This window comes from Pyrus communis, chromosome 15 (assembly GCF_041283825.1).
Source record: "Pyrus communis isolate YQ-2024b chromosome 15, ASM4128382v1, whole genome shotgun sequence".
Taxonomy (NCBI): Eukaryota; Viridiplantae; Streptophyta; class Magnoliopsida; order Rosales; family Rosaceae; genus Pyrus; species Pyrus communis.
In genome coordinates, this window is record NC_142579.1 from 2,173,865 (window position 1) to 2,201,172 (window position 27,308).

A 27,308-nucleotide genomic window follows, 5' to 3' on the forward strand; every position below is an offset into this window, starting at 1 on the left:
TGGCGAAATCAAAGTATAACTAAGCATTCGACAGCCAAGCAACACGAAACAACAGGCCAGAAGGCGGGTTACAGTATACGAATGAATGGCAGAAAGTCATGGTGACATTAAATATCTGAGATTAAAATGTTGTTACACCTTTTGTTACTAGGGTGGCAATTGAGTTCTTGATCAATACAACAAACAATTTCCTACCCTAAGTAAACGCAAACAAGAGCAGGATTAAAGAGGAGAAGATAAAGGCGAGAAAGAGCGATTGTCAACGGTGTTTTCCGCTTACCACCGTCCATTTGCTCTTTTCTATTCACAAGCCAATTTAGTGTCAAAGCTGCTCAAGCAGATGGCAAAAGCCTGAAATGCAGATAAAGGATAACGATAATCCATCGTGAACATATCTTTACCAACCTTGCCAAACTGCAAGATTATCTTGTCGAGCTCTGGTGGCGCTGGCTGTGATGGAGTGGGTGCACCGGCAGCAGGCTGAGTAGCAGCAATCAACTGAAAGTTCTTAACAGAAGCAACAGTTACCCGGCCTCGGAAGTTCAGGCACCAGCACTGTAACTGTTCATGCCATCGGGGCGGCTTGTTTTTCAAAACCAAGGGTCTTGTCTTGCTATCCTCATCGTCTCGGGGTCCAGCGATTTCAGAAAATCGTGAACTGCTGAATTCAACTGAGTGGTCAAGAGACTTTGAGAATGAGATACTTCGGAACGAGTCTTCCAGGGCGCGGGTAAGGAGTTCCGGTTGGCCAGGGACAGTACTTCCTGCATCAAGAGATGAGACCGGGATAGAATGCATGATGCAATGCATCCTTCTAGGACCGCGTGTGCCCAACACATTTAGCTCATACGTTATCTGCGCAATGTTATAGCTGCCAGTCGGGACTTTTGGGGAGACTTTTTTGGAATTAAATCTACGGCTCGACCGCCCTGGTGGGGGAACATGTTCAGAAGTGTATGCAGGCTGCGTATCATATACAATAAATTTTGTGCCAAGAAAGTTTGACCTGGAGAAAGAAACAAAGTTTAACACTTCCAAAATAAAATTTCTAAAAGGTCCTATAAGCAAGTAAAATAAATAAATGATTGACAATTAAAAGATCAACTATTCTTGTAAGTCCATTGTGTCATAGCCATCCCTAATAGTACTACATAATTGAAGGCACGTCTACGTTCTAACTATGCTTTATACTAATTCTTTTTGGCACATGTGGAATTCCATAACAACAAAAAATTTGAAACGTTAGGGCCTCACTTTTATATACAGTGCATCCACTCCCCTACACAACGAAGCGCGATATTTGTCTTCCAAATAGAAAATTTTGTTTGCATTGCTAAGAGAGGTTATACCAAATCTATTCATTTTATCTGGCAAAGCTTCCTCTGAAGGAAGAATATCGATGGGGTTCCATGGTAAGCAAAACGACTCAGAGGTCTTTGAAAGAAAGGAAAAACCAACTAATAAGAGGAATACAACTAATAGATATCATCCAACTGTTCATTTGAGAAATGGGAAAAACTATATATTATATTAATCGTGTATGCTTGTGAACTGAAAATAGGTTTTCGGTGTCCTTGCGTCATGTTCTTACCTTAACTTTCCAATGTAACTGCTGCTTGATCTAGAAATGTTGTCAGCATCCATAGAGATAACATATTCTGTATAAGTAGTTCTTCGAGTCCTCTTTGCAGAAAGAAGGAATTTCCCATTCTCAACTAGCAAAGCTACAGAATTGGGGAGACATTATACAAAAAAGAATTAAATTCGGAAGCCAAAAGTAAACTTTACAGAAGCACGGAAAACTATATATGGTCTGCTCTCAACCAAGCCAGCATAAATATTCATTATTAATAAAGAGTAAACATGATCTACAAATCTTGAAAGCACCTCAAAAAGAATGTTGAATTATCATATGACCCATGATTTCTAGGACACTTCTAATGGAAAATCAATGTCTGACATAAAGAGGGTGCATGTGTATGCCTCTATTTAACTTATCTATTAATTTTGCAGACTTTCAGTTGTTGCATTTTTCCTACCGGTGCAGTACCTATTGTAATTTTTCATGCTAAAAAGACCAAAACATGCATCGAGATGCATTGTACACGTCCAACTGTATTCCTGGTCTAGAAGTTTGCAAGTATTATTGACACTATGCTTTGTTTGGGTGAGGGACATACAAATCCCAAAAAGATTGAAGCCAAGCTAGTAAAGAATTGATTACAAAATGTTAGATACGCAGAGTTAAAAATGCACCACACGAGCATCGGAAAGGCATGTGATATTGCAGATGACTACATGGAAGGAGTCATTTACAAATTCCTCCTACATACCTTTGCAATGATCATGTAGTGCATTTTTAATCCCTCCTACATAATGTTTGTAGTATATTTCTTCCTTACTTGGCCTAAATCCCTTGGGACTTGGAAGTCCCTCACACAAACGTACCATTAGGGATTGATAATACTATGTCATAATGAAATAAAAGAAAAGATTACGAAAAATGTAATACCTAAAGTAACTTTCTACAAACTATAAGTTTCTAACCATGTAAATAAAACCTTGACAACCTAAAAATTTTTCACACCACACCGCACCCTTACTCAAGCCACCTTACAATCAACTTTACATTCATGTATTAATGCTATCACCACTAGTAACTTCTTTCCTCTTTCAAACTAACTGGTGAAGGATTTAATTGTTAAATGAGGAAGTAAATGGGGTTTATATAGGCTTTGAGAAGAGGATTGGATCATAATGAAGTAATGAACATTCATTCTGACTATGATAATTCTTTATTAAACATAGGTTCATAAAAAATGCGAAAACTCTTCATGAATATTCCGTATTCATCTACACCAAATGCCTATCCAATCACTGAAGGAGGGAAAGGCTATCTCAATCAATAGAAAGCTGGAAAACTAACCAAGTGAATAGACTTGGGATAGTTCTTTCACAACCACAAGGAATACGTATAATGACTTCAAAGATGAAGTAGCAGCCTTCTGGGTACATATGGATGGAATATGCTCAATTTCATTCTCAGCATCCAAATACATACATGACATGAATACAGTCTCTATACAGTTGGCAATTGATCAAATTATCTTTAGAAAATGATAATAAAATCATAAAGATCTACCAAAAATAGATGTTCAGCATTTTTCACAGGTAAACCAGAATTAATCAAGAGGTCCTGCTTTTCATAACAAGACTACTTGAAGCTAAAATTCCGTAAACATTCATGTACATGAAAGACGTGACAGTTTAACCAAAACAGACTAGCAGACCGACGGAAATTCAGTAATTGACAAACATTAAATGAGATATTTTTTTTTAATCTGAATAATGTGATATTCATTGATAAATAAACACGGATTCAGTGATAGCAATAAATAAATGGTGACTCATATTTAGAAATATTCAATCGATAAATTAATGGGTTGACAGGCTACTAGAGCCAGCAATGAATCAAATACAATCAAACGGTTAGAAAAGATGCTCACCAGGGCTAAGACAGAGAAATAGGTGGTATGTTAAATTAGATTTATCCCTTTTAATGAAGCATTGAACGAGTCCATCCCGTGGACCTGGCTGAAAAACCGAACAAAATAATTATCTGTTAAGTGCTGCTCTCAAGATCATATGATGTCCAGCTGGTTCAATACAAATTATTATCACAAGCTTCACGCACCATAAACAGAATCTTAGTAACTTTGATTTCATTATATACTTGGAGAAGAAAAAATTGATTCCGCACAAACTCATGCTGCGCATCACATTAAATGAATGAAAAGGAAAAACCTGCTTTAGCGACACAGGAAAAGTAAGCTTCCCACAGATCTCAGGCTTCTTAACGATTTCTTTGCACATAATCCTCCAAGAACGGCAAACTGAGGCACATGCAACAACGTGCTTTCGAGAAGGCCATGTGCTCTCACTCTCCTCCAGCCTCCTAATGACATCATATAATAGTTCTGGGGGGAGGCTAGCCCAACGACTGTTCTGAACAATGACAGGCTGGTCGTGTAAATCATTTAACGATCCATGAGATTTTCCTCTATGATGGCCCGTCAGCCGGACTTCAAAACCCCGTCTAGATAAGCTCCCAAAGCCATCCCTAACATCACGAACTATGCTACGGAATGACATTCTTGTGGTGGTAAAGAGTACCAAAAACAATTGTTTATCTTCTTCAAAATCTTCTGACTTCCACTTAGCTTGTGCATATGGCTGCCCACAAACGAAAAGTGAATCAATTGCCACCTACAATCTTCTTAACAGAGAATAAAACATAACATGATACAGAAAAGGTAACTAGAATCGACAAGACAAAGAAAAGTAGGAAAGGCAGATTCATATGGGCTACAAAGTAGCATAAAGAGCCAGACTTTACTTTAGCAACAAAAGTTTTTGGAACTGCAACCCTAATTTGGACCCAAAAAAGCTCGTAACGATCTATACGCCATATAAGCTAAGAATGTGCATAGCAACCATCAATCAAGACTATAAAAAATGACATATTTGACTGCAATCATGTAACTTTAAAAACGATACCGGCGTTAGAAGAACGGGTTGACATCATACAATCGAAATTCAATCACAAGTTAACAGAGGAGAATGAAACACAAAGTTGCAAATGACCATACCGAGAAAACAAATTCTTACAGCAATTGATCACAAACAAACCCTGAATTAGTAAACTAATAAATCATTTCTACATACCGACATCGAGAGTAAACAAGTGCAGGATCAAAATTTGGACTTGACCCTTGACAACAATTACATTTACTAGATTTTTATCATAATTTGTTCAATACAACTTTGTTACAACAAAAACATAATCATGAGACTTACCAGTTGAACAAAAACCCCAAATTATCCCAGTGCTTAAGCTGGTCAAAGCTGCTCCATGGCTTAATCACAAAAAGTCAAAGATCTGCGAGCAACAAGAACACATCAAAATTACAAAAGCACAAAACTTGAACAGCTTACCTTTAAAGTTAAACCCTATGATTTTCCTGGGCATTTGACCCAGGTGAAAAAAAAACATAAATTGTACGGAAAATCCTTACAAATGTTAACAGAAAAACCAAACAAAGAACAGATCTGTACCTCAAACATCAGCTGACCAAAGACAACATCAAGCAACAACCAGACAATCTTTTTCTCCGTTTTATATTTCTGGGTTGGTTTACAAAATACAAAGAAAGGAAGCAGCGCAGAAGAAGAAGAAGAAGAAGAAGAAAAAGGAGGTTGAGTCAGAAAAGCTGAAAAACCATTATCAACATCACTCTCTCTCTCTCTGACTTTTGGGCTTTCTCTCTCTTTTTCTCTCTCACCCTGAAACGCGGAATCCAAAGCCCACATTAAATTGAGTTCACGAACCAGAAGTATGAAAAGGAAGACCCAGTTTTCTTTTTCTTTTATTTTTTTTCCTTTTTTATTGGATATTTTATTTTTATGTTAAATGGAACTTTCCTGTAATTCACTAATTTGTACCAATCTGTAGACGTTTTGCAGCGGAATTTTATATTCCCACTCGCAGACGATGAAGACCAAATATGGTGTTTGACTTTTGACCTTTTGGCTTAATTGGATAGTAGTTCTCGGAGTAGTAGGGAAATTGGAAGAGAACTCTTTAATGAAAAAAATGAAGATTTAAACACTCGTAATGAAGTCTACTAGGATTTACGTGCAAATTGAAAGTTCTGTCAACTTTTGGTTAATTGTTAGTATATGAGTCTTAAATGTGAACTAAAAAGGTAAAATTATCTCACATACTAAGAGAGTTAAATGAGCTCTGATACATACATTAGTTAAGTCAGCTCATTATAGTCTGATCAGAAACATTCAGGTCCAATACATATAGGGTATAACAAAAGGATTCCAAATGTGTTTTCGACCCACGTTCAAGCGACCACATTCCTAACTTTTGTTTGAGGTTGACTAGGATGAACACGCAAATTTGGACTAGGGATTAAGCATCTTCTTCTTGATGACACATTGCCATTATTAAAATCTTCATACCCAAAATTGGACAAGGCAAATGAATAAATGGATACAAAGTCATGCTTAAAGAAAATACTTCTCGCAAACACTTAGATCAATCTTCTGCAAGTGTTAGCAATTACTACTAGCCAACAAGGAAACATGCTAGACATACATTACAATCTAGAGGTCATTATAGACAAAGTTAATAACCTTCTCATTCTTAATCCGATCAATGCATCACAACAAATCTCGGAGTAAAATAATTTCCATAGGTCTTAGGCCTAGAGTTTGAATAGGGTGGTATTTCTACTATCTCGGTCGAAATCTTTATAAACATAGAGTTTGAGAGATGACATTGTTTGTTTCAATGTTGTTAAGCGAAGACAGAAGCCTGGGCCTACGGCCCTACAAGCTTATTTGTGTTTGATTCTGTTACTTAACTCTGAGTTTGTTTACTTTGGAAAGATTGTCGAATTAGATTTTATTTCGTGATAAGGAATCGAGAGATGAAAAGTCCTAAAACTATTTTACTCTAACAGGATTAATGGTTTGGGTAGATAACACTTAGCAAAATGTGTGGGCACAAGTTCATTACACAAAGTCCCCATGGATAGGGCAAAATGAGTAAAATTTCAAAGGAGACAAGCCCTCACGCTTGACCCAAAATTTCTTTAAGTGCTTAAAACAAGCAGTCAAATTCTTTTTCAATGAGATGCTCGACGTTTTAGCACTCATAATCCGCCTTAAGTGGAAGCCAAGAGGGCTGCAATGAAGAAGAACCTGCTCAAAAATCTTGATACTCAACTCGAGTTGTACCCATATGCGAAGATTGTGAAGAGGATGGCGCTTTTATCTGAGGAACATAATGAAAAACACTAAGAACAACCATGTTTTGGTTGGAAATATGGAAAAGAAAAGCTAAAGATGCAAAGGAGAGCTTCAACTATTTATAGAAGATTTTCTGAAATCATCTTACCGTTGAGTCCAAAGCATTTTTGCCTCAAGATCTGTGTATCTTATGGCCGCAGTTACTTAGAGATGGCGAGAAGCAGCCCCGTGTCTCTCGTGAGCTTGAAACAAAGTTCTTTTATCATTGTTGTCTTCATGGCACAACTTTCGAGACCATATGCCTAAATCCGGAATCTCTCATTTAATTTGCGATCTACTTCGAAAGGTTATGTATTCCGATCTACTTCGAAAGGCACAATCGTTAGATAACTATATATCCTCAAGCGGAAGGACAAAGTAGTTATTAACAACTATTATGTAAAAAATTCCTCTCATATCTCTCTCTCATTTGCATGACATGTATCATATCAGTTGCAACTAGTAATCAAACCTAAGACTACGAGGTTGATGAATGAAATTAACCTAGAAATAGTTTTTTGGTAAAAGTAACTTTAAATATAAAGGATCAAGTAATTTGGTTCTTCAAACAATAACTCGCATACTTTCCAAAACACAAATGTTTTCATTTATTACTGGCTTAGAGTATCTCCATTGCCATAAGTTACATATTATTTCTTCTTGCGGTCGTCAATTTTCTTCACCATTTGTTAATTGAAATTCTGCTCAACTTGAGAATCTGCACAATGCATGGAAAGCAAAATTAGCATATGCCTATACTGGACTAGAGTCAAGAACAGGCCCATTGAGATTGAAATGACTAGGCCCAGTTAATGATGGGCCTAATAATCTACATCTAATCACATTTGCACTGAAACTAAAGAATAAAATAAGAAAGTAGAGATATGTTGACTTTGACTTTATAATATTATCACAGAAACTAACGTTAAACCGTATAATAACAAAAGTTGGACTTTGAGAAAGCCACTTGCCATTTCTCTTCTAATATATTCGAAAGAAAGAGATATATGACGTAGTATAAGTGACTCTAAAAAAATAGATTAGTTTTGTTGTTCAATTATATTACGACGAGTGATGGATGTGTGATCGTGTAGGGCGGTGGGTTTTACCTGGACCGCACCTAATCTGGCACTTGCGGTCACAGCGTGCCATAAGTCTCGCTGCACGCACACAAATAAATCACCAAATTAGCAAATGAATTACTACATACAAACTACAAATTTATTAAAATAATAACAAACAATTGACCGTATCAGCAATAACGTAAATGTAAGTTATGTTAGTTAAAGTGTTTGCATGAAATTCATCACCGTCTTCCTATCTAATCTCAAACTTAATAACTATATGATGCCATAATTTGCTAATATGCAAGCAAAGACTGAGATTTCAGCACAAGGACCTTTCATTAAAAAGCAAAAAACCAGTAGCTTTTATTTATTTGTTTGTTTTGTTTGGGAGGGAACAATATAAATGGCTTTTTATTTTTTTATTTTTTATTTTAATTTAATCACCAAATCCAAGGTAAAACAGTTTGAAATTCGATTGTCAAGGATTAAAAAATATGCTTCATATTTTTTTAATCAAATGATAACAATATTTAAGTGATTCTCGAAAAATCTAAGTGTATTCTATCATAATAGTAGAGAAATTTATACATCTCAAGTGTATATGTATTCAATTAGAAATTAATTTAAAGAATTTTTTAAAATTAGAAAGTTTGAAAGAATTCATAGTATATTTTAAGCATTATTAAATTTCACCTCTCATCTTGAGAATTTATGGAGATTCGCTCAAAATTTTACATAAAATCTCTAGAAGTCAATTAAACTCAATAAAAACCCATGTATTTATAAATCCAATAAAATTTCTCAAAATTCCAATTAAAATTGTATTTATCAGAAGTGTATTTGTCATGAATTGTATTTATCAGTAGTGTACTTGATAATATTTTCTAGCAACTCTGAATTAAATTTCTTTCGACACTCGAATTTACAACAGTTCAAATAAAACCCAAAATTTCAGTCAGAAAATCAGAATCCAAACTCGTTAAAAACACATAAAATTTCAATCAGAAAGTCTAAATCCACACTAATTAATCATATAATTTAATAAATTAGTAAGTAATTAAGTAGGTAGAAAACATACTGTCGCTTTGGACGCAGCCAGTGCTGCAAGCATCATAGCAGTCAACTCCAGCAGAGTCTACGACGGCGTTCTCCATACCAGAGAAGATGACGCACAAAACCAACACTACGACGACGTTCTTCATCTTCATCATCTTCCTCCTTCTTTGCTTGCTGCGACTGAACGGTGATCTAGTTCTGGACTTCTACTGTTCGTTTGGTTGGTTTCCAAATTTAATAGAAGACACAAACTGTTTCAAACTGCCCACGAATGGCAATCGAACTACGAAAAAGCCATTGGACCCATATTCCTCTTCACTGCGGCGGTCGCCCATTTTTGACTGTCATGAATTGTAGCTAGGAAAATGACACCTCTACACGTGCGCTAGACGCCGACACACGTTACTTACGGATATGGTCTACAATTACTACAGAAGGAAAATCGTATGCAATCACTAGGATGGAAAGTCCACATTGTTGTAAAAATTGATGGATTGATGGATGAATGAATGCCCACTTAAAAAGAACAAAACTTAGGAATGATATTTGATATTTTCAAAAGTATCATCGTTGTTTTATAGATGATTGAAAGGGAACAAATAAATAAAGAAAATTCACAATTTATAAACTGATTGAAGTAACAAACGTACAAAGAGAAAATGAGTTTGTCACTTGGTTCACAAATTTTTTTTCTATGTGAGCTTATTTTATTACAAAACAAATGATTTCCCTTTAGAGCTATCAATTTAATTTATGATGAAGAGAAAAACAAGGATAGTCAATACAAAGTAATTGACCAAGGTTTCTATCGAGCCATATGTCAACATCACTATGCAAAAGCCCAAAAATGGGTATGTTTGTGACAAACCTTGAACTTCCAAGGAATTTAGGATAGTGATGAAGAAATCGATTACAAAATGTTAGATAGAAGAAATTAGAAATGCACCACATGAGCATTACAAAAGCATGTGAGAGGATACGGGCAAATTGTTGACTTGTAGAGAGTTATTCTAAGTACTGGTTTGGTACTGAAGTGCTTTTATAAAAAGTGGGTATAAAAAAAAAAACTGAGTTCAAAAAAGTGTTTGGTAAACACTTAAAAACAGCTTATTTTCACAGTTTTGGGTGAAAAAAAGCTGAAAATGTGAGGTAGCAAAAATGAGCTTATTTTCACATCATAGCAGAAGCAGTTTTTTTTTTTCAAATACCAAACCAGCCTTAAATCCTTCTTAGATACCTTTATAATGTTCATGTGGTCCATTTTCTAATTCCTCTCATTTAACTTTTTGTGATCCATTTCTTCTCCGTTTTGCCTAAATGCTTTGAAATTTGGAAGTCCTCCCCAGACATACTTGGGAAAGACTTATTTGCTTTGCGAAGGGTAAAAAATTTGTACGAGTTCTCGTTACCATCCTTAGACTGATGGTTAAACTGAGGTAGTCAATAGGGGTATGGAAACTTATTTGAGGTTTTTTTGCATTCATCAACCAAAACGTTGGGTTCAATGGTTAGCCATGGTTTGGAACTATATTACATCAACTTACACTTCTTCTAAGCACAATCATTTTGAGGTTGTCTTTGGTCAATCACCTCTTGTCTCTTCTTATGAATCTGGAACTGCAAAGTTAGATTTGGTTGGCAGAAGTTTGCGGGCCAGGGCTTGAGTTTTATCTGAACTTAGATCAAATGTGGAGGCTGCTCAGGTGGGAATGTAGTTTTGATTAGTTCAGTACGTTGCATATAAGAAAGCATTTGGGTTCTGGTATCTCTTCTTCCTCTCCTCTTCCAGTAATATGGATGTTGGACTGATACATGACACTCCCATTGCAATTCTGCAACGCCGGTTGATTTAACATGGTCATACTTCTGTTACTGAATTCTTAGTTCAATGGAAACATCACCCTAATGAGGATGCAAGCTGGGAGAGTGATGCAGAATTCAAACTAAGCTTTCAAAATTCCAACCTTGTATATGGACAAGGTTAATTTTCATGGGCGGAGTACTGATAGCATACTAATATGCTTCTTCTTATTGATTGTATAATTGGCTCGAGTGGTTAATAAGCTCTACCAAATGTCACTAATGGAAGCTCCATGTGAGAAGATCAAATTGTTAGCTTTTGGTTTGCAGGAAATTAAGAGTGTGTTATATAGTTATTTTAATTATCACATAACATCATATAATAGGAATATATACATATAACATCATGATAAGGAAATCACAAATCAGAAAGAAAATAATATAACAAAGGATCACATGTATTATCAAAAGTTTTGTTTTTTGTTTTTTGTTTTGGGAAAGAGTACATGATATGTAATAAAAATAGCTGTGGCCTTCCTCGAACGTTCATCCACTGCACTTTCGGTTTATAGTCTCTACATCCTGCATATGCTCATAATTAAATAAAACGGTGAGGAAGAAAGAACAGTATATCAAGATTCAAGATCAATGTTTTTCTTGTAGTCAATGAGAGGGTAAAACAGATAAAACATACCTTAGGTTTAGTTTCCAAATTTACCAAACAGAATATATGAATCCATAAGTAGTTGAGGAGTGTTGAAGTAGGTACTTTTAACCTCTGCTGCTATTCCTTGTGATGTTGTTGTCATTACTCCCGGTGGTAATGGCCGGAGCAGATGTTGATGTTGTAACGATTTCGATAGACTGAAATTCTGAAGGTCGCGGGGTTTCGAGTGGTTCTACCCGATTCATCCTCTTTATTTCGATGCTCTTACCCCACAAATATAGGTATAACCCACCTATGATGAACACTGCTCCTAGTATGCTGTCATTCATTTCCACAAAACCCATAAATTTAATTTAACAAATTTATGTAAGGATATAAAGTGCACTGGTGACCATTGGGTCTAGCAGTTAAATTTTCATTTGTTGGATGAGTTTAAATTCAAATTTCATGTACGACAATAAATGAATTACCTAAATACAAAAAGAACAAGAATTACGTGCATATATATACGTACGTACCTTCCCAGGTGCAAGTTCTCTTCCAGCAACAATGAGGCAAGTATGGCAACGAGTACAAGTAGGACAGGAAAGAAACTCGCTGCATACAATGGCCCTCGCATGTTTATACACCATGCCATCAAGGTCACCGCAATTCCTGAAATCAATATTCCCTACACCGCAAAAACACACTCAACCAGTACCAATCAGCTGCTAATATAATTAAAACAATGATTCAGTAAACGTAATCTTAACTACTTGAGATACAGGCCCCTTACCGAATAAACAACCCCAAGTAGTCTAATATTCCAGCCCAAATGCCATTGCTTCCAATCCCTCTCCGCGCAAAGGGCATAAATAACAGATTGAATTGTTGCCATTAGCGATGTCAAAGCTGTGGCCGACATGGGGCATGGGAATGTTTTAGTCATTTTTCCCTGCGTTTTATTTTCATGAACACACGCGTCAAAAACTGGAAAAGAAAATGAAGAAAAGCAACGGAATCATCAACACTCAAATTAACCTGAATTATGAGCCACAGTGAATTGCACGTACAGCCCAGGAAAGCTAACACTGCACCCAAGGCATAATTGGTATGGTGGGGCGACGACGATGAAGTGGTTTTGTTCTTCGTGTCTATGAGGTTAACATGAACTGACCAAATTTTGATAGTGATGCCTTTGTAGAATACGAAGACCATTGCCCCTCCCAACCCAACCGCTGTTCCGGCAAGTTTTGCCATTCCTGGAATATTTGTTAACGAAAGCTTCTCCTGCCGAAAGCATACCGCCAGTAGGAACGTTATTGCCGGAATCAAATTAGTTATCGCCACACAATATGTTGCTGACGCAAACGCAATGCTCTCCATGAACAAATTTTGAGCTAGTGATAGGCTGCCATATTTGTAATCATAAAACGACAATCAAACTAGAAAAACTTCAACTTATATATGAATTAGGAATCAAGAGAGAATCTGAAAACAATGTGTATAAAAATTAAAATGCAATTGGAGGCTTACTTTTTCTTTATCTTATCAATCTATATTACGTATTAAAAAAATCATATTTGTCAAAAAAAAAAAAAAGAAAAAAAAAAGAAAAAAAAAGAAAAGACAATTCTGTCACAAAATAAAATTATGCAATTATCTCTCTAATTTAAAAATAAAAAACTCACATTCTCTCTCTTACCTTTCTCTCTAACTTTTCTCTCTTGCACATATTATTTTCTTTTTAAAATTTTTATATTTACACCTTCATATTGACATAGTGTGTGAGCTTCATAGTAACATTCAATATACAGAAAACTAGATTAACATCCTTTCACAAGATTCAATTTTCAAAAAAACTGAGTGTAAGATCTAATATTTAATTTTGATCCCTTGTTCCTAAATCGCCCTTTTCCTATGATTTAGCTAATAAATATTGACTATTAGGCCTTTGAGCTTTCATGTTTATTTTGAAATCAATAAAAAAAATATTTTTACGAAATGTCAATACGAGCTGCACAATCAGGTCTTATTTATGAAGAGCAACATGTCCAACTCACATACACACTTCTCCTTTATATTATCTCTTATCTCTCTTAATTGTATATTCTCATGATTCGTATGTTTCTTGCATTTTGGAACAACTAAGGTTTGCAAATCTATTTTTTACTTATGAATTGTTTTTATTTGTGTATACCTATGGATTGTGTTTATTCGTGTATGATAATTTTTTGTCTATGGAGATTGACAAGTATGTATTTTTAAATCTATGATTTGTGTACTTATATGAAGATACACGGAGTAAAGTTTGCATACCGAAATTATGTACCTATGTTTATGCCCTTATACTTCTGTACCTATGCCTATGCATTTATACTTCCATACCTATGTTTATAGCCTTATATTTCCGTACCTATGCCTATGCACTTATACTTGCGTACCTACGGTTATGCACTTATACTTCCATACCTATGCTTATGCATTTATACTTCTGTACCTATACTTATGCACTTATACTTCCATACCCATGTATATCACTTTGTTAATGTACTTATAATTTTTATGAGGGTTCTTCTTTTTTCTTATGGAGATGGGAATTGTGTTAGTGATGATGTTTTGCTTTTCTTTTGTAATTTATTTTTGTCATTTCTTTCACGTTTCACAATTAATCAATATAAAAAATTTCATTTATTTTCTTGTACCTATTAATTAGTACTTTTCAAAAAATTTAAAATTTTAGAATTTTGTTTTAAGTGTTTAATGGGTGATTTGAGCGTGAAAGTAAATTTCCAATTTTTAGTCTTAATTATGAATTGAATAGGAAAATGTGGATGGCAAGTTCGTAAATAGCATATGTGATAGAGGCAATTAAATATGACATGGCGTTAAGATTTTAAAATAGAGACTTAAATTGGATAGAGAAAACCATGCAGATTTATCTAAAAGTAGTCTTATTTAGGTCCTAAAATCTAAAAGCCCCTTTAATATATTACCCAAACAATCCGCAGAGAAAGGCTTGCCCTAGTATTGTCCATGTTATTTTCGATCTTCCGTTCCTGCGCTTAAATAGACAATTAAAATCAACGAAAAATATTGTAGTAGCAGTAGAAGATTAATAAGACTTTTTATTAGTTTATTTAGGGGTTATAACCTGCATTAGCAATGAAAAACGAATTCACTCATTGACATTTAACCATGCATCTTGGAGAAATGGAAAGATTAAAAAGGTATATATGGTAGAGGCAACACTTAACCTTTCAAGTACAAGAGCAAGAGGTATCATAAAGACAGAGGCAAAAAGGACACGATAGGCAGTGAAGACCTTTAAACTCATCCCATCGTTTGCTACCAGTTTGAAAATTATATTCAGTACTGCACTTAAAATTTGAACCAACACCATTACCAACATTGGTTTCAACCCATGTAACATATTACAAATGCGCATGCACCCCATCCTTCTTGTGTATGATTCAAAAATATAATATCGTTGTTGGTGGTGGTGGTGGGGGGGGGGGGGGGGGGAGAGAGAGAGAGAGAGAGAGAGAGAGAGAGAGAGAGATGACTTCTAACACTACAAATTTGTATGAAATTTTCTGAGGCATGCATCCAACTCGGCTGCATATATCATAAATCTTACTGTAAAATCAGGTGTGATGGATCGTCCTAAATCTTAATGGGATTTTTATTCTTAATTTGAGCCTATTCAGATTTTTCCCCATGTATATTTTTTGAAGAAAATCTCTCTTTTTATCATTATGAATAACATGTTCCCAAAAAAAAGAGATCATGGTCTCTTTATATTCACAGGTGTATACACGAAAGATTATAAGCAATCTGAAGGGTTTTAATCATTCAGATTGTTTATAGTCTGGACATCATTATAGAAGATGTTTTTAAGGGAACTTCCACGATATGAGGGATATTTTATCGAATTGAAAAGAAAAGGTCACATTTAGGTAGGGATATAAATCTTATAAGGGAAGTCTCCTCCTTTCCGTCTATATCACTCCTACACCAGCGATGACGTCACTATCTCTTCCAGATATCAAGCCTCCAATCATCTCTATCAGGCTAACAACTAGGCAAATCAATCGTTCATTTGTGCATCATAATCTCTAATTGTTGTCTATACATAGTTGCTGCTAATTACATATTTCAAATATCTTGGGGATTCGAATCGTACCTCCTGCGGCAATTGATTTGTGGAAGCAGCAAGTATGTGAGTTTAATGGGGCTATGGCAGTGGAAGGGGGGAAGCGGCAGAACAGAGGGGATCTCGAGGAGGGTGCCTCGGCTTTGGTGGGGTACGGGGGCAATGGTTCTAAATGGATGAAGCATTGAAGCCTAGCTTTGGATTTTTGAAGCTAAATTGTGATGCGGCATGGCGGAAGGATTTGAAGGTAGGGGGTGTTGGCTGGGATCTTCGAGATTTTGCCGGGATACCCAAACTTGCGGGAGGAGCGGGTGGACAACGGTTTGCGGCTGCAATAATGGCGGAGGCGGAAGCAATAAGGCGAGGTATGGAGATGATGCTCAATAGTGACATTATGGAGCATGAGGTTCGTTTGGTGGTGGAATGGGATTCAAAAGGTTTGATCCAGATGCTTAACAAGGTGATCACGACTAACGTGACACTTGATATTTATCTCCAAGATATTTGGATGATGGCGAGTTTGTTCCAGTTGGTGAGATTTTGCTTTACACCTTAGCAATGCAATCGTGCAGCTCATGCAATGGCGGCGCACGTGATTAAGTATGGCGGGAGTTTTGGCTGGGATGAATTAGGATCGGAGTTTCTTTTTAATCTTTTAGCAGATGCTATGTATCCGTTCGTATTTCAAATTAAATAAATTTCCTACATTTCGATAAAAAATAAAAAAAAATTACTTCCCACCATGTAAAGTCACTCCTAGACTAGTATATTATGTATTATTCTTGGTAAAATCAATCAATGAAAGCTATTCTTTGTCTCAAAATATTATATGGTGTTCAAGCCCTAAGCTCTAACGAGCATTTTTCAAATTTTTTTTTTTCCTGTGCGCTCACAATGTCAGACGAACAATCAACCAACTCCGGTTCTGTTGTCCACTCATCCAACACTTTGCTTTCCGCTGACAACTCCGAATCGTTGATTACAATCAGTGCTGATGTCTAATTGCCTGTCAAAGTCACACCCAGTAATTATCCCTCTTGACGTGCTCAGTTTATTGCCCTCCTTATAGGGTATGAACTCATGAGGTATGTCGATGGAACATATCCCTGCCCAAAGAAATTGGACACCCCACCGTCCATACTGTCCTATAATCTTTGGCAACGCCAAGATCAACTGCTGCTCCGTGCCATACTTACGCCCGTTTCAGAACAAGTCGTCTCCCTTATTGTTTATGCCCCAACCATCAAGGTTGCATGAGACAAACTCAAACAACTCTACGCTAATCGCGCTCGCTCTCGTGTCATGGATCTCAAAGAACGCCATAATCTTATGCATCGTGACTCCAAGCCTGTCTCTGAATATCTTTAAGCCGTTAAAGCTATTGCAGGTGAACTCGCTCTTATTGATACTCTCATCAATGATGATTACCTCGTCTTAAACATCTTAAACAGTGTTGGACTTGAGTTCAAAGAACTTGCACATGTTGTTTGTGCCCGTGACAACCCTATTTCCTATGAGGACCTACATGAAAAACTTATTGAGTGTGAACTTGCCCTTAAACGCGAAGACCATAATGGCTCCCCCTCACCGCCAACACTGCTCAATACTCTGCCATTCCTCGTTCTTCCTATCCTGGCTTTTGTTATGGCAACAACTATCAGCCCAGTTCGTCCTCAGTTCCACGCAACAACTTCTTCCAAGATTTTTTTTGGTCCTAGCTCCTCAAGTCGAGGTTCTTCAAGCCGTAATAACTCTCGCCGCCCCAATCCTCCTGCCACAAGGTATTATGGGACTTGCTAATGGTGTGGCCAGCAAGGTCATAGCGCCAAATTCCGTCCTCAATTGAATACACAGGAAAAACTGGTTGTCGATTATACTTGTACCCTTAATTGGACTCTTGACTCAGGGGCCTCACATCATGTTACTTCAGACGTTGATAACCTATCTTCTCATTCGTGCTAAGACCGTCCTGTTGAAAATATAAATGGTAATTGTATAGGTTTACATATTACGTTCTGTTGCTTGAAGCTGAGAACCATGCCATTGCTTGGACCGCCACTGAACTTATTAAAAGGAATGAATATTAAAACGGTATATTGCAATGCTATGGAAAGTGATGGACCGAATACTTTTCGTATATTGCATTGCCAAAGTAAGAGTACAATATATATATATATATATATATATATATATATATATATATAAATAGAGAGAGAGACACACACACACACACACAACTAAAGTCAACTAATTATCTCTACAATAATGCCTAGGAAATCGCATCCCTCTTTTAATGGGATTTCATATCAACTACTTTAGGTAAACATATTATACAGCATATTACATGATCTTTTCTTAATACTCCTTCTCAAGTTGGAGAGTGAATATCATGAAGTCCCAACTTGTCGCGCAATTTCATGAATTGATCTTTCCCTTAAGCCTTTGTGAATAAATATGCTAACTGGAAATGTGTAGGTACTTGTGAAGGACTAATCATTCCAGCTTGCAGTTTTTCTTGAACGATGTGACTATCAATTTCAATATGCTTCGTTCGCTCATGAAAAACGAGATTAGCTGCAATATATAGAGCAGCTTGATTCTCACAAAATAATGTTGTGGGACCCTTTTGCGGAACCTTTAAATCTTACAATATATAGCGTAACCACGTTAACTCTAAACATGTGTTGGTCATAGCTCGATATTCGGCTTCTATAGATGATCGAGAAACATTGTCTTGTTTCTTGGATTTCCATGAGAGGAGGGAATTTCCAAGAAAGACACAATACCCAGTAACTGACCTTCTTGTGGCACAACAACCTCCCCAATTGGAATCACAAAAAGCCTTCAACTCAAGATTGTCAGAGACAGGAAATAACAAACCTTGACCAGAAGTAGCTTTGATGTATTTGAGAATTCGTAAAGCTACATCCCAATGAGGTTTGCGAGGCTTGTGCATGAATTGACTCAATGTGCGAACTGAAAAGACTGTCAAGCCTGGTGACAGTAAGATGAATCAATCGTCCGACTAGTCTTTTGTACTTGGTGGGATTATCTAACAATGCTCTGTCAGTGCAAGTGAGTTTCAAATTTTGTTCCATTGGAAACTTGTCTGGGTGTGTCCCTTTATGATTAGAATCTTGCAAAACATCTAATGCATATTTCCTCTGAGACATGAAAATACATTTCTTAGAATGAGAAAATTCAATGCCCAAAAAATATTTTAAATCACCAAGATCTTTGATGCGGAATCGTGTGAAAAGAAATGTTTTGAGTCGTTCCATCTCTTTAAGATCATTTCATGTAAGAAGTATGTCGTCTATATAGATAAGGATTGCAGGGAATGAGGTACCTTACCTTTGTTAAAAGGGAATAATCAACTTTTGACTGTTGATAACCAGGTTTCTGAATGGTGACTAAAAAAGTGGAAAACCAGTTTCTGGAGGCTTGTTTAAGTCCATATAGAGATTTGTTAAGCTAACATACAATGTTCTCCCCCTGTTGGTGAAGACTAGGATGAGGTTCCATGAAAACAACCTTATGCAAATCACCATGAAGAAAAACGTTCTGAACATCCAATTGATGAATGAAATAGTGATGGGCACTAGCAACGGCAAAGAGGCAACAAAGAGTGGTGAGTTTAGCAGTAGGAGAAAAAGTTTCCTGATAATCGATGCCCTCAATTTGAGTGTAGCCTTTAGCAACGAGACGAGCCTTGTATCGCTTAATTGTGCCATCAAAGTTGTACTTAATTTTATAGACCCATTTGCAACCAATGGGTTTGTGACCAGTAGGCAAGGGAACCATGGCCCATGTATTGTTTTGCTGCAAAGCCGTTAATTTTGCATGTATGGCAGTTCACCATTTGGAATCAAGGATAGCTTGAGCATAGAAGGTGGGTTCGGTGAGACCTGTAAGTTAGCTAGAAAAACACAATGGGCAGAAGAAATGTGTGAATGGGAAAGAAAGTAAGAAAGAAGACACCGAGTACCTGAGGAAGGATGAGGTGCTGAGGGAGATTGATTAACTTGGTTGGTCACGTGGTAGTCTTTATGCCATATTGGAGGTTGCTTTGGACGAATAGATTGACGTGAGAGTGGTGGGGGGTGGGGTTGGGGAAGGCTAAGCTGACATGGGGTCTAGTTGATAGGAGATGTCGGGTGAGAAGGTCGGCATGTCGGTGTATGGTAAAGTAGGAGAATTGATGTGTGGTGGGGATGGGGTCTGACTTGGGGAAGGGGAATTAATATTGGGGGTTGCATGGCAATATGATTAGGGTGAGGAGGTGGGGACTGTGGACTAGTGGGTTGGGGTTGGGAAATGGGGTCAAGTTGGCTGATAGATGGGATGTCACGGAGGAGTGGGAAATAAGCTGCTGGCAGTGGTAGTGGCAATGGTCTGTTGTGATGGTCAGTCAGATGAGGGTTGGTTGGTGAATGGAATGGAAAAATGGTTTCGCTAAATTTAACATCCTAACTAACAAAAAATTTATTTGTTTTTAATAATCATATAGTTTGTAGCCTTTTTGACTAGTGGGGTACTCAACAAATACACAACGTTTAGCACGAGGGTCGAATTTGTGTATAGGATGAACAACAACGGCAAAACACAAACAACCAAAAATTTTTAAGTGATCAAATGATGGTGAATGTTCGTATAATAACTTAAAAAGGGATTTGTTGGATAACAAAGGAGATGGTAAACGATTAATTAGATAGACAGCAGTTGAGACACATTCGCCCCCAAAATGGAAGAGGTACCTGAGATTGGAAACGTAAGCTACGTGCAACGGTGAGAATGTGACAATGTTTACGTTCAACAACGCCATTTTGTTATGGAGTGTAGACACATGTGCGTTGGTATTCAATGCCATTGGTTTGGAAAAAATCTTTCATGGACAAAAACTCAGACCCATTATCAACCCTTATTGTTTTGATTTGTGCATGAAATTGTGTATGGGCAAAAGTAACAAAAGATTTTAAAAGGTGTTGAGTTTCAGATTTATGTTGCATCAAGAAAACCTATGTGCACATGGTAAAATCATCAACAATAGTGAGATAGAATCGATCTCCTGAATGCGTGGGAACTTTGTGAGGACCCTAAATATCACAATGTAATAAATCAAATGGAGTATGAGTTGATATAGAGCTTAAAGGAAATGGAAGTCTGGTTTGTTTGGCCATGGGGCAAACGGTACAAATATTATTCATATACAATGAGAGAAATACTAATTTGAGGCGGTTTGAAGAAGGATGTCCAAGTTGCATATGCCATTAATTAGAGGAATGAGAAACTTGACAAGAGACAGGCATCTGCTGCCATGGTGACATGTAATAAATACCACCACGTTGCTTACCCGATCCAATCATCTTCCCCGTAGCCAGGTCTTGTAAGACACAGAAAATGGGAAACAACATGATGCAATAATTTAGGGAGTTAGTGACTTGACTGGCAGACATGAGATTTAACTGAAAAGAAGGAACACATAAAACAATGTCTAATGTAATATCTGAATTGAATGCTATGGTGCTAGTGGAAGTAATTATGGCTGAAGAACCGGTGGGTAATTTAACAGTGGATATTGGTGAAGATTTAGTTTTGGTGAAAAGTGAAGAATCTGATGTGATGTGATTGGTAGCCCCACTATCCAAAATCCAAGGTTAAGTAAATACAGAATTAACAGAGGCAACATTAAAAGATGACAAACCTGCAACATTCATATAAGCATTGTTATTACCAAAATGAGGATTTAAATTCATCAGGGACAACATGGGCCAATTGTTCAAGTTGTTCCGTTGAGAGGCCTTGCAATAGGTTCAGTGGAGGTTGCTGGGAACCTTGCTCGTGTGCCAGATATTGGACGGGACAGTGGTTATAGCTGCTGCATTTGCAGCAGAGTGGGAACCACCGGTTGTTACGTGGGCAGCAAGAAAATTTTGAAATGTAGTACGTGGGTTGCTGTTGCCTTGGGACCTATGCTGTATTGGATTGTTGTTGCCTTGATTTCCTCTGCTTGTTCCATTTTTAAATCTACATCTATCTTTAGTGTGGCCTCTTTTATCGTAGAACTTGCAATGGTACTTTCGAGTCCTACAATTGTCAATTGTATGGCCGTCTTTATCACAGTATTCACAACAAGATTTTTGGAATGGTTGGAAGAATGGTTTGGTCGATTTTGAACAGCAGTAGCAATTGAGAAATTTTCGGTCGACCCCGATGACAATTGTCGTTGTGTTTCATCCTGAATAATGAGTGAGTAGGCTTGACAAACTTTGGGCAATGGTGTTATCATGAGAAAATTACTGCGAATTCCACTGTAGACGTCGTTGAGACCCATAAGAAATTGCATCATCCTATCTTCTTCTATTTGTTCATTGTGTGCCTTTGTCTGGTTGTAGATAAGAAGAGGTTGATATGTCTCTAATTCGTCCCAAAGGCCTTTAAGCTTTGTAAAATAAGTCGAGACTGTCATGGAGCCTTGTGTAAGAGATGTGATGGATTTTTGGATTTGATAAATTGTTGGTGTGTTCTTTTGTGAGAACTAATCTTTGAAATCTTCCCACACTTGTTGGGCATTTTTGGCATGAACAACTCCTTTGGAAAAATCAGCCTCCACAGATTGAGTGAGCCATGATAAAATCATACTGTTGCATTGATTCCAAAGAACATATTCTTTTGGTTGATCTGTTGTTGAGGGAGGCTAAATGGAGCCATCAACAAAACCAATTTTGTTTTTGGCTATGAGAGCGTGAATCATGGATTTACTCCAAGATGGATAGTTGAATCCATTCAATTTTTTCAAAACTAGCATATGACCAGGATTGTTTGAATGATGAACGTAGTATGGGTTTGATGAATCCATACCTAAATTGTTTGAATTTATGGGTTTGGTTTCACTGTTTTGCGATGGTGTTTCCGACATTATGTTTTGGAAATATGATTAGGGTTGAAAACGCAGGCAATATGACCTTATGCTCTGTATACCATATTAAAAGGAATGAATATTAAAATGGTATATTGCAAGGCTATGGAAAGTGATGGACTGAATACTTTTCCTATATTGCATTGCCAAAGTAAAAGTACAATAAATATACACAACTAAAGTCAACTAATTATCTCTACAATAATGCTTAGGAAATCGCATCCCTCTTTTAATGGGATTTCATATCAACTACTTTAGGTAAACATATTATACAACATATTACACGATCTTTTCTTAATAGAACTCGCATGGATTCAATCCTTACTCTGCGGGCTTGGTGTTTCTTCAACCAAGCCTACAATCACCTGTGACAACATTGGCGCAACATTCTATTGTGCCAATCCAGTCCTCCACTCTCGCATGAAACACATCGATTTTGATTTTCAGTTTGTTCGTGATCGTGCAATTCGCGGCCGCCTTCAAGTATCCCACGTTTCTACCACTGATCAACTTGCAGACACCTTGACCAAGTCGTTTTCTCGTCCTTGATTTCAACTTCTTCGGTCCAATATCGGCGTAGTCGACGGATCCACTGTCTTGCGGGGGTGTACAAGGGAAGTCTCATCCTCTCCGTCTATCACTCCTACACCAACCATAACTCCACCATCTCCTCCAGTTATCAAGCCTCCAATCATCTTTACCATCTAGGCAAATCAATCGTTGACTTGTGCATCATAATCTCTCGTTGCTGCCTTGTATCTATAACTGCTGCTAATTACACGTTTCATTAATTACTTCCCATTTAAAGTCACTCCTAGACTAGTATATATTATTGTATTATTCTTTATAAAGTTAATCAATGAAAGCTATTCTTCCAGTCTCAAAATATTATAAATCTTAGTCACTTAATACTACGGTTTAGTGATATTTCTCTTCACTTGTAAATGAATGTCTTAGATTCGATTTTCACCAAAGGCGAATTTGAATCACATTATTGCTAACCCATTGTGAGGCTTAGCCAACTCCCCTATCTCATTATTGTAGATAATATTGTTTGTTCGGAAAAAAAATATTATAAATCTTACCCTCATAAAGCAGGAAAAAGAAACTACAAGAAAAAAAGTGAGGATTTATTTTAAAAAAATTACTCTAAGATGTAACTAACTTTATTTGTGATCGGCATGTTTAAGGGTTTGTAACATAATTATGTGATCTAATATCTTCGTAAATAATGTAGTTAAAAATATTTTCGTAAATAAAGTGTTGTGTTGTCCATGCGTCCCGAGTTTCTGGAAGAATGGGCCGTTGGATAATGACCTAGTCGAAACATTCGAAAGGTAGGATGTCGATATTAGGGCCGAGATCGTCGCGAGACCGATGAGGGAGAATGTCACGTGCCGCCTATTTGAGACCTAATTACTCAAGTACGAAAGACCAATGTCAACAAAGCCCACTAATTGATGGCCGGACATGGAGCTTTTAGAGTGTTCACTTTAGTTTTTTTTTTTTTTTTTTTAAAAATTCTTCCATTGTGATGGCCATATTACATGTGCATATCTTAGATGCGTTGTGTGTTTTAGGTTCTTCCTTTGTAATATGCTGGACCGTTAGCTTGCTCCGACTTAGCCATCTATCTAGGGAGGGATGGAGATAGAAGTTGTATATAAGGAGGGAGGCCACATTTGTGGCAAACCAACTTAGAGTGGTGTAATTCTCTAATGAGCAATATAATATTCTTTCTCCCAGTCTCTCTTGTGTGTTCTTCATGTTCTTATCGTATAGTTCTTATGTTTTTTGACTTTTGATCCATTTGTTAGGTGTGAAAGCTTACTTAGCTTGTTCGTGGGAGCATTTGAGTTTAAGGCTGCACAATCGAGCCTAAGGCCACACAGAGTGTTTGAACCTCAGAATCTCATCCCGTGACACTAGTAATACTTCTTTTATCAATATTAAATGTTCCACTTCAAATTCTCTCTTTATAGATGATAAGATGCAAGTGAACCTCAAGCCCATTCACCATGGCAATATTAGACAGTCTGATAATGTTCCTCTTCATTGGTAATAAATTTTTTTTAAAAAGATTTAGATTTGAATCTCATAGATGGTAAATTTGAAACCAGTTTAACCCTCCCTCCTAGTGCAAATACATATCATTTTATTAAAAAAAGTATATTTGTCGATTTGCCCTCTAAACTTGTATAGAGATGTCAATGTTTCCCTGAGCCGATTATCTCCCTAAACTTTTATAATTAGCCAATTTCTCCTCTAATGATAGGCTTTTAAAAATTTCATCTAATTTTTTATCCATTTTGATCATGCGGACAACGCATGACAATTGTACGAGGGCAAAAAGAACGGAAAATTGGATGAAAAATTTAAAGTCTAACGCTAGGCGGGGGAGGGGGGGAGGGTGGGAATTGGCTATTTATAAAATTTTAAGGGGTAATCAGCTAAAGTTAAAGTTCAGATGAGAAATTGGCTAATTATAAAAGTTTAGGGAGGTAATCAGATAAAATTAAAATTCAGAAGGAAAATTGGTACCTCTATACAAGTTCAGGGGGCAAACCGATATTGGTAGTTCATGAATCTATATATCATCTTAAGACTGGTAGCTCATATCTTAATATTGGTTTAAAAAGTGAAATTTGACTAAGCCTTCAAGTCCTCCTTTCTGGTAACAATCAAGGAATGTAGGGTTTTGTAAATCAAAGGAACTGCAGGAAATGAAGAAGCAGTAGAAAGAAGAAGCAGTATGAACGAAGTAGAAGACAGTTTCTAATTCTCATTAGCTATTTATAGTGGCTACATCACCATCCTTATTTAGTAACTACCCGGCTTATCTTGTAAGCAACCTCTACACTAATAACATTTGGCAGCTTGTACATTTGACACTTGGCAATTCTGTTAGCCTCTGTTATTACTTTCTGCTATGTTGTATTTCCTTGTCTGAAATCACATCTTCCCCATTACAAGCATTGGCATCATTGAAGTTGTTCATGTCCACAATGGTCACTCTAGCTGTAACAGCTTCGGTGGATACAGGGTTGGATTCACACTTGAAACTTATTGAGGATGCTAACTGAGTCTTCTGTTCCTTGTTTTTGCCCCACAGTACAGCGTATATTCCAATTACAATCAGCAATCCTCCAAGTATGCTGCAGACATTTGCACATGCATGTATAAATATTTAGTTCAACTTTGGGCATATTTTGGCTTCCAACCAACTGTTTGTGTTGTTGGAAGTTCAAATAAAAACATGATTTCAAATGTTTGTGTGCTGCTAGCTGTTTTTTCTCTCATGCATCCTGCAGCTACCAAAATTAAGTGCCTCTTCTGTGCTGGCCGAAATTGTGATTGCAACCAGTGGAATATGCAGAGTGTGTGTGTGCAAAAGTCTAAATCTACATGTGTTTTAAAGGATGTAAAGACTTTGAACACCTTCAATTATTTTGCATGTGTTAGTCTTTGTCTGATTTTAACCAATAGTTGTTGAATATGACTTTTACATGGTACTATCTTCTTCTCATACTTACATTGCCAAAAGAATATTTACATCACGAAACTCTGAATTTGAACTATATATGCATGCAATGGCAGATAAGAGGTAAAGTTTTAGGTGATTACACTATCGTGACCACAGGAGATGAGATGATAGGAAGCTGATGAGTTCGATGTTAAAAACTCGTCTCTTTTTTACCCCTTCATCCTTTTTGCCTCTTCGGTCACCATTACTAAGCGCTTGATCTTTGACCAAAAAAAGTTTTGGTATGCTTGATCAATCCATAGAAACACAACGCAAGACAAATGTCTTCAATCAAAAAGCAAAAGTAATATCGGGTAAGTGGATCTCATTACCTTCCGACGTGCAACTTTTCATCCAGCAGCAAAGAGCCTGCAAGTGCAACTATCACAAGCAAGAGAGGCTGAAAAACTGCGACAAACAATGGTCCTCCCTTCTTTACACACCATGAAATCAGGGTCACTGTACGTAGGTCCTGAGATGAGAACTCCCTAAAACACAAATTCAAGTTAAAATACAATCACACACATATATTAGCTTGCAATTATTGGGAAAAAAAAAGAAAAAAAAGAAAGATTCGAACTGAAATTCATTATCTTTTCGAAAAAATAGTGGCAAACCAATTGGTATCCAATATGTAATATGTTATTCTTTCAAATATTTAGTGTGCTAGTATGTTTGGATGGTTCAAAGAAAACGTGAAATCGATCACTATTCAATATAAAGGATGTTCAAAATTTGGGTCTAGTGGTAGATGTTAATGTAGAGGGAGATTGAGAAATGATTAAGGTTTCAAGAACTAGAGAGAGAGAGAGAGAGAGAGAGAGAGAGAGAGAGAGAGAGAGAGAGAGAGAGAGAGAGAGAGAGAGAGAGAGAGAGAGAGATGAATTGCATAATATGTTGTATTGATTTCTTACTCAAGAAGTTATTACAATGATGTATATATAGAGAGCAAAGTCTCTAACTAACTAACTAACTAACTAAGGTTTACAATATTATATTCTAACATCCCCCTCAAACTCAAGATTGGGGCACCTAATCATGAGGATGAAGCAGTTAGATTGTCAAAGAACATTAGTGCAGTATTCCTTACAATTGGAGAGTGAGGTTGCTGCTGCACAAAGTCTCTGCATTAAGAAAACCCTCTTGGCATCTTGAGCTTGTATATTATTGCTATATCATGTGTACCATGGTAGCCAAATCAACATAGACCTGGTGCCGCCACCCTTATCACAAATGCCATATGGTATCCTACTTGAATATCAAATATACGTCCAACATTG

At 36.8% G+C, this 27,308-nt stretch overlaps 2 protein-coding genes and 1 pseudogene across 2 annotated transcripts; all 3 read right to left on the reverse strand.

Moving 5' to 3' along the window:
• Positions 1–86: 86 nt before the first annotated feature.
• Positions 87–5,585, reverse strand: LOC137711380 (tubby-like F-box protein 8). Its single transcript, XM_068450616.2, has 6 exons — positions 5,116–5,585; positions 4,858–4,939; positions 3,805–4,233; positions 3,507–3,594; positions 1,592–1,724; positions 87–1,006 (listed from the first exon to the last, which is right to left on the reverse strand). Exons 3-6 carry the CDS (start codon positions 4,150–4,152, stop codon positions 301–303), a joined length of 1,275 nt encoding a protein of 424 aa, XP_068306717.2. The 5' UTR covers positions 4,153–4,233; positions 4,858–4,939; positions 5,116–5,585; the 3' UTR covers positions 87–300.
• Positions 5,586–11,242: 5,657 nt separating this feature from the next.
• LOC137732905 (WAT1-related protein At1g68170-like) lies at positions 11,243–12,816 on the reverse strand. The gene is made up of 5 exons (XM_068472156.2): positions 12,472–12,816; positions 12,227–12,385; positions 11,970–12,121; positions 11,479–11,769; positions 11,243–11,366 (listed from the first exon to the last, which is right to left on the reverse strand). Exons 1-4 carry the CDS (start codon positions 12,814–12,816, stop codon positions 11,556–11,558), a joined length of 870 nt encoding a protein of 289 aa, XP_068328257.2. The 3' UTR covers positions 11,243–11,366; positions 11,479–11,555.
• Positions 12,817–21,399: 8,583 nt separating this feature from the next.
• Positions 21,400–22,505, reverse strand: LOC148690354 (uncharacterized; annotated as a pseudogene).
• Between the last annotated feature and the right edge of the window lie 4,803 nt (positions 22,506–27,308).

What these genes read in the sequence shown, in the direction of transcription:
- LOC137711380 (XM_068450616.2), bottom strand. Translation starts at nt 4,152, where the DNA reads ATGTCATTCCGTAGCATAGTTCGTGATGTTAGGGATGGCTTTGGGAGC. An exon ending in TTCCTGTGTCGCTAAAGCAG is followed by an intron (nt 3,595 to 3,804) that starts GTTTTTCCTTTT and finishes TCGGTTTTTCAG; the next exon opens with CCAGGTCCACGGGATGGACT. An exon ending in ATTTCTCTGTCTTAGCCCTG is followed by an intron (nt 1,725 to 3,506) that starts GTGAGCATCTTT and finishes CCAATTCTGTAG; the next exon opens with CTTTGCTAGTTGAGAATGGG.
- LOC137732905 (XM_068472156.2), bottom strand. Translation starts at nt 12,816, where the DNA reads ATGGAGAGCATTGCGTTTGCGTCAGCAACATATTGTGTGGCGATAACT. An exon ending in TACTTGGGGTTGTTTATTCG is followed by an intron (nt 12,122 to 12,226) that starts GTAAGGGGCCTG and finishes TTTGCGGTGTAG; the next exon opens with GGAATATTGATTTCAGGAAT. An exon ending in GAGAACTTGCACCTGGGAAG is followed by an intron (nt 11,770 to 11,969) that starts GTACGTACGTAT and finishes AATGAATGACAG; the next exon opens with CATACTAGGAGCAGTGTTCA.